Source organism: Hyla sarda, chromosome 4, assembly GCF_029499605.1.
Source record: "Hyla sarda isolate aHylSar1 chromosome 4, aHylSar1.hap1, whole genome shotgun sequence".
Classification (NCBI taxonomy): domain Eukaryota; kingdom Metazoa; phylum Chordata; class Amphibia; order Anura; family Hylidae; genus Hyla; species Hyla sarda.
Genome location: NC_079192.1, coordinates 274511808 through 274524598, shown reverse-complemented (window position 1 = coordinate 274524598; position 12791 = coordinate 274511808). Strand labels below are relative to the sequence as shown.

Genomic DNA, 12791 nt, shown 5'->3' with positions numbered 1-12791 from the left:
ATGTTGACAAAATAATTAGTTTTTACCGCATTTACGTTATTTTCTTGTAATTAGTGTTTTAAAACAAATGAAAGACCCCTTCCTACATGAAACCATGGGCCTGGAGACTTGAACTGAAAGGATCATGGTGATCGTTAGACCTACAGTCTCTGAGACTTGGTCTGATATTTAATGGTTGTGTAAATACAACCTTATAATAACAGTAATAGGCCTCATGGATTATATATTAGGTCATCCTAAGGTTGTTTGCGATTGACTCTTTCCACACAAGCATACCTCTTCATTTTATCTTTTTGGCTACTGTCTATGTAGCCATCCCTTTATAGGGAAAATGAAATATTCCAGATCAGCCAGTCAAGCAAAGAGCCATCCAAGTAGTACATGGATAACTGGAGTCAACCGTAAGGACCGACCCGACTACATTGTCCCTCTGGCCTCTTAAAAGTTATATGGACCTGGGTGGTTCAATATAAACACCTGATCTGAGTTGGTGTTAGCCATTTCAGAACACTTTTATGTCATAGAGACGTGGCAACAGTTTTCATTGGTGGGGATCTGGGTGCGGAGAACACGAACCATTGCTAGAATGAGTGTGTTTAGCTGAGCACTGTTTCTCCCAACTGTCTCAGTGATCACCGCTCACTGAAGACTGGCTCATAGACTTTCTATAGGCAGGGAGGGAAGCACTTTGCCAAGCGCTTCTCCAGCTCATTAGCGATCGGTAGTGGTCCCCGCACATGGACCCCCACAGATTAAAATGTTTCATGTCTTTGTGACCTGCCAAATATTTTATGAAATGACTGGTCTACTTTAATAGAGTGAGACGATTTTTTTAATAGACACAGTGAACTTCAAAAAGACCAGTATGCACATTATAATATAAAGTTATTTTAGCTATTAATATTGATAATGATTTTCTTTTCTTTTTGAGTATAGTGTTTTTTTTTTCTGCAATTGATGCGACTTAGCCAGCAAGAAGTAAGAGCAAAATATCCAAGCGTAACATGTTCTGTGTATTTGTAGTAAAAGGGGATATAGGGGATGTTGCTCACCAAGCTTGGTTGTGCTATTATTATAATGGCACAGCAGTAATTGTAGGTGTTAATGGGAAACACACCAGAGTGCCCAGCAGCTTGGTAGCATGCCCAGTGAGACAGCAGATCTGCCTTTGTAACTTGAATAAGGAGCCCAGGATGCCCCAAAATGGATTGGTTATTTGAGACCCAATAAAGACTGTTAGCTGAAGCTTTATGAATCATTTGGGTTCTTGTGCCAAGAAAGTGTGCTGTCCCCCCCCCCGATCTACCTGTTCTTTTATTTGCAATAGAAGTGTATTACTGATTTTAAATAAATAGTCATTTTTGCAGCTTTTGTGTGTTTATTTGATGCAGGGTATTTGTTCTGTATTCTGGTAATGTGAAGCGGTCTCAGTAAGTTGAGGTGGAATTGAGACAAGTTGTTTTTTCCCTCTTTATTTTACCATAGGGATTCATACTTTTACAACTCTTACCAGGCGTCCTTCCAGCTGTATAACTACCCAATGTAGATAAAGCTGAAAACATCATGTTTATTTGATTCATCTACTCTTGCAAATCCATGTACTTTTCATGAAATAACAATTCTTGAATATTGTTTTTATTGCTCTGTACTGTTACATGCCCTGTTATTCTTATTAGGGATGTAAGAGTAAGTAGCCATCTGGGTGTTACCAGCTGGGGTGTGCCTATACTGTCTGAGACTGTCCAATGAAAACTGGCAGGGGCGGACTGTGAGCAGACATGACCTAGGTCCTTTAGGGGCCATTCACACCACATTTTGTACATGTCAAAGGTATACTCTGGGAACCTGTTAAAAAGGTTTGCCGTCATGTTCCTAGCAGGGGCCAATGACTTTAATGGATGGAACATAGTCAAATAGTGACTACTTTAGGTCCATTGCCTGTGCTAATATTTTTTTTATATATCGGTCTCAAAAGCACAGCTGACCATCCTATTGAGTTCTGCATGGAAACTGTATAAACCTAGAAAACGGACTATAAATAGTCACTGTTAGGGCCCAATTCAGTACTGCAGCACCTTTACTTTGCAGTCAATGCAGTTCAAACCAGTGCTGTGGAGTCTGAGTTGAGGAGTCGGTCAAAATTTTGGGTACTTGGAGTCGGCAAACAATGCTCCGACTCCTACTAAATTTAGATTGGAATGAAAAAAAAAACAAGTTTAAATGTCCCAATTCACAAAAAGTTATAATTAATGACTTCTCTACTATAAGAATAAAGACCAATGCATGCAGTGCCTCACGTAACCCCAAAACGAACATGTTAAGTGACTGTGAAGAATCATGCTTTTCATGTGCTTCATTATATGTCACGCAGCGCACAATTAGGAGCGGCAATACTTATACTTTCCATAGTGTTGTGTTCTGCTGTTACAGGGAATCCATGGGTATCCTAGCCTCTCACTGATAAGGGATTTAGTAAATATATTTTTTGCAGGACTAGAGACACTTGTATAAGTGAAGAGAATGAAGGGTCAATAGTTCAAGACTGAAGCTGTAAACCATTGGAAAAACTGCTGCCATTCAGCTAAGGCTATAAAAACTTGTAAACTCCGATTGTTAGCTTAAACTATAATACATTCGCATATTAATACAGAGGAGTCGGAGTCGTAAGTACAAAAAATTGGGGAGTCTGAGACAGAACATTTATCTACCGACTCCACAGCCCTGGTTCAAACTACAAACATTTTTCACCAAAATTAGATTCCGCCTAAAGAATGATCATGTTTATTCTTTTCCTGCAATTACGCATAGACTGCATTGCTGTCAGTGAGGACTGCCCAGGTCTGCATGGTCATAGCCCCTTCACTTATGTGCAGAACTGCGCCACAGCTTTCTTCGATGTCTCAGCCAGCACCAGGGGTCCTGTCCTGAAACTCCTATGGATTTAAATGGGAGCTTTAGAGCTAAATCACCTTCACCATTTGAAACTAAAGGGAGCAGGTCTTTCTTTTAAAGCAAAACGGTGTGCTGTTTGATGCGGAAATAGGTGCATTTAACCATGTGGTTATTAGCCATGTGACCATGTCCTTATGCACAGCGATAGTGGTAACCTAAGCTAAAGATGTTTTCTTGTTCTTTATGTTCACATTTAAACAGTAGTTTGCATAATGTTGGTAGAAGTTGAAAACGTTACACATACCTTGCTCTACTTATTTTGAGTTGTCGCATATATTATTGCTGACTCTGCATGCTCCTGAGCTATAATCTCTTTGCACTCTCTGCATGCTCAGTGCCTGTGCAGAACTTGAAAAAATATATCTCCAGCTCTCTAGGTAATCTAATTTTAGGAAAGAACCTGTCAGAATGTATTGCGGCAGCTCATCTAGACAAGCTTGTCAACTGGTCCCAGTTCATCCAGCAGAATTGTGGTTTCAGCTGTCATCTGTAACACAGGCTGTGTAACTTGAAATATATACAAGGTTAGAAATGTATAGATCGTAAACCTTGATTGACATTGCATTTTTCCTCTGTGTATGTTGGAAAAACACCTGACATACATGGTAAACATCTTCCTTAGGATCCATTAGTCAGATGGGCCAAAACAATGTCTTTTAAGCCTCCGTCTGGCTGCTATATGTCAGTATAGTTTAGGTTTAAAGTAAGGAATAGCATGGACTACTCTATATAGACAGGTACATCTTAAAGGGGTACCCCACTGCCCCATAGTCCAGAATGTTTAGTTCAGAACGCTGGGTGCGGGGGTCGTGACGTCAAACCCCCTCAATGCAAGTCTATGGGAGGGAGTTTGGCCGTGACATCATGAGCCCCTGCATCGCTAGTCATCCAGCACGGAGCGAGCATCGGATGTCTGGGGTACCGCAGCCGAGATCGCGGGGTTCCCCAGCTGCGGGACTCTTTGGATAGGGGATAAGATGTCTAGGGGTGGAGTACCCTTCAAATAACTTTTGACATGTGTCTAGAGACATGTCAAATGTTTTTATCGGTCAGGATCTGAGTGTTTAGAACGAGCAGGGAATGAAGCATGTGGCTAAGTGCTTCTCTCCCCGTACACTGTGCCGGTGACTGATATTGTGGGGCCACCTTGGTAGAACATTAATGATTGAGTATATGGTTTTAATACATGTCCTCTTTTTTTACATCAATAGATACTTATAGGGCATATGAAAAGTGGGTTGTGATTGACACCATGTACTTTAGATATAATGCACTGGTTTAGAGTTACATTTTATGTCAATCATTATTTGCCTTTTATGTAATGTATGTGGAATGTTATTTGAATAAAAATATAAATATATAAATCTTTATATTCTGAAATTGTTGCTGGCTACATATTTGGCCATCCTATATGATTGCTGCTGTCTAAGTCGGACATCGGCCAAGAGGCTTCACCACAAGGGCCTCCACAATTTCTAAATATTAATTGGAGGAGCTTAATGTCACAGCTTGGGGTTGTTTCAGTTCATTTAGGTCAAGCGTGGTCAATACTAATTTCATGTTTATAAACAGTCCTTAGACTCCATTGCTCTCTTGGCTCAGGACATGGTTTGTAAGAAGCTCTTAATGGTTTTAGAGATTTTCCTTTTATTAATTTTTTTGGAGCATGAAAAGAAAATAAACCGAATTTGGGCCTGACACATTTACCAAGGCAACCTAGCAGTTTGTGCCGCCATTCACTTATTTATTGGCCTGACTTTTCATTGACTTAGTAAGAAAAGACCTTTGGCTAAAAGTTATTAGTGAATGTATTATAAACTTGGCCGCTTCTTGCTGATCACTTTGTGTTTGTTTGAATTTCTCTGTTTCTTGTGTTCCAGCAGCTGTTGTATTCCCAAATGCCCCAGTCATAACAGAGCTTTTGGAAATGTCAACTCAGAGTATTATCTGAACTGTTACAGAACTTTTAGAATTGTCTTTTTGATACTTAGCAGTAATGCTGGTTGTGTTTGTATGTGTGTGTGTGTATGTGTGTGTGTGTGTGTGTGTATGTATGTGTATGTGTGTGTTGTGTGTGTGTTGTGTGTGTGTGTTGTGTGTGTTGTGTGTGTGTTGTGTGTGTGTGTGTATGTGTATGTGTGTGTGTGTTGTGTGTGTGTGTGTGTATGTATGTGTATGTGTGTGTGTGTGTGGTGTGTGTGTGGTGTGTGTGTTGTGTGTGTGTTGTGTGTGTGTTGTGTGTGTGTTGTGTGTGTATGTGTGTGTGTGTAAAGTTTCAGCTTTAAACCTAGGTCTTGTCTTTGCTATGAAGAGGTCAGATAAGGACACCAAGGTTGGCATTTTGCATATTTTTATACTTAAAACAGAATATAGATGGAATTTAAATTTAGAGCTTTGCTACTTATGTGTTTAAATGAAAATGTATTTTGTCTTCATTTGCCATTTAACCCTTATTTTTTCCAGTGAAGGAGTGCTGCTGCTATTGTACGCAAAGTAGACTTGTGGTTTTACCGTTCATGGGGGAGATTTATCAAAACCTGTGTAGAGGAAAAGTTGACCAGTTGCCCATAGCAACCAATCAGATCGCTTCTTTCATTTTTGAGAGGCCCTTTTGAAAATGAAAGAAGCGATCTGATTGGTTGCCATAGGATACTAGTCATGTTTTCCTCTGCACAGGTTTTGATAAATATTCCACGATGTGATCTAGCAGTCATGAGCTTGTGTGTGTACGTGTAGATGAAACTGCAGCCAGTTGTGATCATTTCTTCATATTAGATTACATGGACTAGAAGAAAAGAAGCTGCTTCAGGCTGTATTGCTAAGGGGTCTCATATACGATAGGCCACTAGGCATAGACTAATGCTGATAGACCTTCTAAGTATGCAGGGACTGGAGTGAAGAAGCACATGTGATGCACGCGTTTCAGATGATGATCTAACTACAGTGGGTAGTCTAGGCGCTCATGTATATTTCTTTTGGGCATATCTGTTTAAATTAATTATGTTGGCGTGCGTTTGTAGCAGGTAAAAGTATAGAGCATTATATGTCCAAAAGGAAAAAAGGACTGCTGCTGAAAAGGAAATGACAATAGAAAGAAAAGCAGAAGAGGGCAAACCCTGAATTAGGACTACTGTATATGGAAGGAAGGCAATGAAAGTGTTGCATTCAGTGGGAAAACACTTAAGTTTACAAACTTTTTTTTTTATATTTGTGCAAAAAAAAAACCTCAAAGGGCTGCAAAACAAAAGAAAGGGCATAACAACACTCTAGAAGGGCACTGGGAAGAACTTACCTTTCTCTGTCACACGTCACGGCCGACATACCTTTCAGCTGCAAACTAGGGCAGCAGTCACTTGCTTTAGTAGACTGCAGGCTGCCTTTTGCCTGCAGCCTAGAAGTGATCTTCATTTTTACAGGCTATTTGGGGGAAGTCATCCTAGCTACGAGCTGTCATGATTAGAGACTCACCATAGGGGTGCATATTACTGTCCAAATGAGAGAGAGACAAGTTTTATCTGTACAAGAGCATAACTTTTCAGGGCACAGGGACACAGTTTGGCGCACAATCCGACTTGATAAATTTGCAACATTGTTAAAGGGAACCTATCACTACTTTTAACACCCTGTAACCAATAGCATCACATTCTGTAGCTGTCCATAACTGTTCCTTCCATGTTTCCATGTCCAGGAATAATGGCTGTCATCTCGAGAAATCAAGCTTTTTAAACATCCCACACTGTCATCAAGTAATTCCCTAGGCGGTGTGGCGTTGACAAGTAATCACTGCACCCAGGGCTATAATCACGCCTCTTCATGCCTAATCACACCTACATAGGTTTGATTGACCCAGACACTCTGCAGCATTCAGTGCGAAGTAGTGCTCATGAACAGAGCTACTTATGCTTTTGGGCCTGCGCGAGACTTGGGGGAGAGTAGGGGGGAATTCCACCATGCCCTGGATTGTTAATCACACCTAGGTAGGAATGGCAATGTGTGTAAATCCATTCCAGTTATTTGAATGGGATTATTTTGGTGGCAAAATCTTTATTGGAACTGAGCGAGGACTCGCATAGAGGCCTGCTTGTAATACTAACACATACATCAATGTCCTGTATCTTACTATTTAAATTGGCAGTGGCACTGTCAGATTTGAAGATTTTCTATATGTTGTATGTGACAAAACATTAACCTTCTTATAGAACCTCCTTTTTGTATAAAACCCATTGCTTATAAGAAAGACCAGTAGGGGTTCCTATACAAGAAAGAACCTAATTCTGTCCAGCTGTAGCATTATCTTTGTCCCAGCTGAAGCACTGGCTGGGACAAATTTCAGGAAGTGAGGGCGGAACTAGCACTCCTCTGTGCTCACTCCTGTCCTGTCTATCAGACTGCTGTCGGAAAACAAAGAGAAAAGGGTTACAGAGCAGCCGGTATTGATTAGATGAAGTGACCCAGCACTGCACAACAGACTCAGGGAGAAAGTGAATGCATGGTGAGTGATGGCAGACTCAGTGCTTGCCAAGGACACAACCCTTCCTGAGCAGTGGATGTCAAAATGAGTGAGCAGTAGTAGAAAGTAGATAGGTTTGTGAGCCAAATACAGAAGCTAGACACATAAAAAATACATATAAAGAATATGCATGACCTAGTGAGCATAAAAGCATTATTTTTTTCTGTGATATGACAGGTACACTTTAAAATATTGTCTTACAGTTGCAAAAATAAACTCAGCCAGGCATTTAGGTATGGTTGGAATCTTCTTGTGTACAAGTACATTTAATAGCATGGTAAAAAAATATTACAATGAAAAACAGCATCCAGCTGAGCCACTATTAACTTCACAGTGTGCATCCCTTTGTGTCTTATAAGACAAACAGTAATTTTCAGATCTGTGTGCGGGAAAACACGGAGCGTTTGCCTGCTGTCTGCTGGGCATTTCAAATGTCACGGGTAATACTTTAAATGATCTGTTTCAAATCTTACAAGCTTGTTGCCTTTTCTCAGCTGTCCCCTCTGTATTCTTGAGCCAGAAGCACAGTCAGACTAAACTGCGACTACTGTAAGTCACTGGTGAGGGTTTAGGAAGACCAGCATTTCATTGGGCAAAATGAGCCACATTTATGAAGAGGCTCTTAATAAGTTTGGCATACCTTATATACTCGAGTATAAGCCGAGTTTTTCAACACGATTTTTCGTGCTGAAAACACCCCCCTCGGCTTATACTCGAGTGAACTCTCCGCCCTCAGTGGTCTTCAACCTGCGGACCTCCAGATGTTTCAAAACTACAACTCCCAGCATGCCCGGACAGCCATCGGCTGTCCGGGCATGCTGGGAGTTGTAGTTTTGAAACATCTGGAGGTCCGCAGGTTGAAGGCCACTGCCCGGGCCTTCGTCATCATTAGAGATGAGCGAACTTACAGTAAATTCAATTCGTCACGAACTTCTCGGCTCTCTGCATAAATTAGTTCAGCTTTCCGGTGGGCTGGAAAAGGTGGATACAGTCCTAGCAGAGAGTCTCCTAGGACTGTATCCACCTTTTCCAGCCCATGGGAGCACCTAAAAGCTGAACTAATTTATGCAGGAAAAGTAATCAACTGCCGAGCTGAGAGGTTCGTGATGAATCGAATTTACTGTAAGTTTGCTCATCTCTAGTCATCATCCAGACCCCCCCCCTCCCCTCCCCCCCTTTAGTTTTGTACTCACCTCCGCTCGGCGGAACGTTCGGGTGAGCTGGTCCGGGCCATCTGTGCTGTAGGATCGTCCGGTGGGGAGGGATAGTCGTTCCGGGCTTTCCATCCTCACCGGGGGGGGGGGGGGGGGCCTCTTCTCCGCGCTTCGCGCCCGGCCCCGGAATAATGACGTTGCCTTGACGACGACGCACAGGGACACACTGTGCGTCGTCATCAAGGCAACATCAAAATTCTAACTTTTCCTGGGTTTTTGGGGTGAAATTAGGGGCCTCGGCTTATATTCGGGTCGGCTTATACTCGAGTATATACGGTATATTCAGGGTACTTTGTGCGCCAGGAAAACAAATGTATGTCTAGTATGGGCAAGCATAGCTTCGTGTCACAGTTTACTACAGTTTTTTTGCCCTGTGATAAATCTTCCTTAGAGCGGAGTCTGTATTTTCAGATCTGTTCTGAGAGCAGCCAAGATATTGTAGCAGATGGTTTATAAGACATGGTGTTTCTGCTCTTGGAGGGTTTGTAGAATGTGTTTTTGGAAGGTAGACTGTGCTTCCATATTGCTGCCGAACTGCTTATTTTAGAAATACAAGCACTACATAAAAATTGTTACATGCCACATTGTCTGTGCCAGTTGGCATATTAAGAAAAGGAAATCGGAACGCGAAAGTCTTTTTTACTTAATAGTTTTAAAGTCCATTGCAGTTAACAGCTGTGATCTCTTCAAAACAACAAAGACAGATGAGTCTTTCTCCTTCTTTTGCAGGGGAGGTAGCTATATTTCAGTGTATTATTAGGTGTGTACTAGGCCTGCACCATATATCGCAATGGCAGTTGTATCCCGATTATTGCCAATTGCGATATGTTGATTTGGGCGTTGCAAAGATACTGCGATATTACCTGCTCCACAGCGGTGGCATTGCAGTGGCTCGGCAACGGGGGCTGCTATGGCGGTGGCATGGGCTCCTTTGGCAGTGGCGCCGACAAGGACTTCTGCGGCAGAGAGGATTGGCGCAGCTGTCCAACTGACTGCACTCCTCCTCTGATGACTACAATGATTGACGGTGGCTTACGTCAGCTGACGTGATTCGGGACTGGCCATCGTATGTATCGTAGAGAGCAACAGTGCTATTGCTATTTAAAAATTCTACTCTTCCCCCCCCTCATACGTACGGTTCCATCTGGTCTGCACCATACGGTTTTTGACGTTGCACAGGTTTTTTTCTTGGAATTTCACTCAAACAAGTGAAACTTTATTCAAAATTGAGTGAAAAGTTAAAAATGTTTTTTCCTTAAAAAACAGATGTAACCGGACATCATACGTTTTTCAACCATATATGGCTTAAAATTTGTACACACGTTTTGATACAGTTTAGTCTGGTTTTGAGGAATCCGTTCATCAAAAACCTGATACGGGAACTGTATTGCAAAGACGTGGTGTGAATGTACCCTAACTGGGTGTTTTAAATAGCAGCTCTTCAGACTGACCCTTATTTAATACGATCTATTCACCTATTCTTGGATGGTCTTACAATTATATAGTGCACGTCCACCCTTTACAAGTAAACACGGTCATCTGATAAATAAGAGGGGAGACAGTCTGGAGCTGTGCTTTTAATCTTGTGCTGTGGTCTAGACACTTTGTAAATCATTACACATACATGTTGTATGACAAGTGATGTATTTTAACTGAAGGTAATAAGTTACTTTTATTAGGGTCTTAGTTTAGGGTCCCCCTTTAGGGGGTTTCCCCTAAAGTTGCTGTGATACATATAAGCTCTCTAGCACAGAATTGTAATGTTAAAGGGGTTATCCACCATAAGGTGATTTTAGTACGTACCTGGCAGACAGTAATGGACATGCTTAGGAAGGATCTGCGCTTGTCTTGGAGCTAAATGGCTATGTTGTGAGATTACCATAACACTGTGGCTAGCTGTTTGTGAACTTGTATTTCCTGTTGGACTTATGTTTTTTTTACTACAAATCCCACAATTCCATTTTCCTCCCTCCCACACATCAGCCACCCCACCCATTGAAACAAAAGACCTGTGGTTTTCAATCAGGGTGCCTACAGCTGTTGCATTAGTTGCAGATTGCTCTCCCCACCCATTGAAGCAGACAGGCTCCCTGTCATCAGCTGACTAGTGAGTCAGGTCTCGGCTGCATTGCAAGCTGGGAAAAATCCGAGACAACAGTCATTTTGTATGCTGTTAAAAATAAATAGTGAGGGGAAAATTAAAGAATTGTGAGAAAACCGTCACACACAGGTACAGACACTATATTATGAACTACACTAACTGTACTGCCCCTGTAGCATAGTCAAATGAAAAACATTCCTTTAAATCCTATTGGGGCCACCCACTGTAATTTTTCTATTCTACAGTTAATCTTGTATACCTTTTATATTGTTAATACTCCCAATACTCATTTACTCATATTCAATTCTCGCTGAGCAGTATAATATAATGCTTTTGTGATCAAATGTTTTTGTTGATTTTATGGTTGAAGGTAGAGGAAAGATAAAGCTACTGCGATTACATATCTTACCTGTTAAAAAGAATATAGATATATTGGGAAGCAGTTGCTTCATACCTCATTGATGTTGGTAGTTTAGAGTCTGTGGTTTATCATTTACATGAGAATCAACCCTTCCCCCCGTCATTCCCTTTTTCCATTTTTTTCAGAATGCACAGTTTCATTGTGATAACATTATTTAACCTCTTGTGTTTGTACATTATTTTGTGACATGAGTATATTGTCAGCATCATAGTGAACGTGGCATTTGATCTGAGGATTCACATTTATTTGCTTTATTTTGCAGAGATAAGAGCTCAGCTGGTTGAACAACAAAAATGCTTGGAGCAACAAACAGAGATGAGAGTTCAACTCCTTCAAGACCTCCAGGACTTCTTCCGCAAGAAATCCGAAATTGAAATGGAATATTCCCGGAATTTGGAAAAACTTGCAGAGAGATTCATGGCTAAAACCAGAAGCACAAAAGATCACCAGCAATACAAGTAATAATTCTATTATTTCTATTCTATAATTCTATTAATGAATCTATTTATTGTTGTTGTTAATTAAATTAGCATTATTATTATCTAGGGGTGTCGCTTGTAAATGTTGCTTATGTGCCTGTGCTAATAGACAAATTTTACTTTGATAAAAACTTATGAGGCGAATTAAGTTAAAACTAGTTTTATAGGAAATATATGTTGCAGTCATTGGTACCCGCTCCCTCTCATCTCAGAAGGGGTATACAGTATATACTCGAGAATAAGCCGAGTTTTTCAGCACGGTTTTTCGTGCTGAAAACGCCGCCCTCGGCTTATACTCGAGTGAACTCTCCGGCTGTCAATCCCTTTCAGTGGTCATCAACCTGCGGACCTCCAGATGTTGCAAAACTACAACTCCCAGCATGCCCGGACAGCCATCGGCGGTCCAGGCATGCTGGGAGTTGTAGTTTTGAAACATCTGGAGGTCCACAGGTGCAAGACCACTGCGGCTTTCGTCATCATCCAGAACCCCCTTTAGTTTTCTACTCTCCTCCCCTCAGTGGGAAGGAAGGGTGAGCTGGTCCGGGCCATCTATGCTGCAGGGACTGTCTGTTGGGGAGGGTTAGTCGTTCCGGGCAGTCCATCTTCACCGGGGGGCCCTCTGCTCCACTCCGGGCCCGGCTCTGGACTAGTGACGTGACAACGACACACAGGGACGTCCGTCCCTGCGCATGAACGTCCCCGTGCGTAGTCGTCAAGGCAATGTCACTAGTCCGGGGCCGGGCCCGGAGCGGAGAAGAGGGCCTCCCGGTGAAGATGGACAGCCTGGAACGACTAACCCTCCCCACCGGACGGTCCCTGCAGCATAGATGGCACGGACCAGCTCGCCCTTCCTTCCCACCGAGGGGAGGTGAGTAGAAAACTAAAGGGGGGTCTGGATGATGATGAAGGCCGCAGTGGTCTTGCACCTGTGGACCTTCAGATCCAGCAGATGGCTGTCCGGGCATGCTGGGAGTTGTAGTTTTGCAACATCTGGAGGTCCGCAGGTTGAAGACCACTGATGAAGGGATTGACAGGCGGTGATGATGAATGGGGGGGTGATGATGACAGGTGGTGATGATGGGGGGGGGGGGGGGATGATGACAGGCGTTGATGA

The 12791-nt window shown here is 42.2% G+C and overlaps 1 protein-coding gene across 6 annotated transcripts in view; it reads left to right on the top strand.

The window, feature by feature from the left end:
• Nucleotides 1-12791, top strand: part of SRGAP1 (SLIT-ROBO Rho GTPase activating protein 1) — a 160039-nt gene that overhangs the window by 48710 nt on the left and 98538 nt on the right. For all 6 annotated transcript variants that reach the window (XM_056574285.1, XM_056574284.1, XM_056574281.1 and 3 more), the window contains one exon: nt 11461-11656. In XM_056574285.1, coding sequence (XP_056430260.1) covers nt 11461-11656 — 196 coding nt within the window. The remainder of the gene's footprint in view (nt 1-11460; nt 11657-12791) is intronic.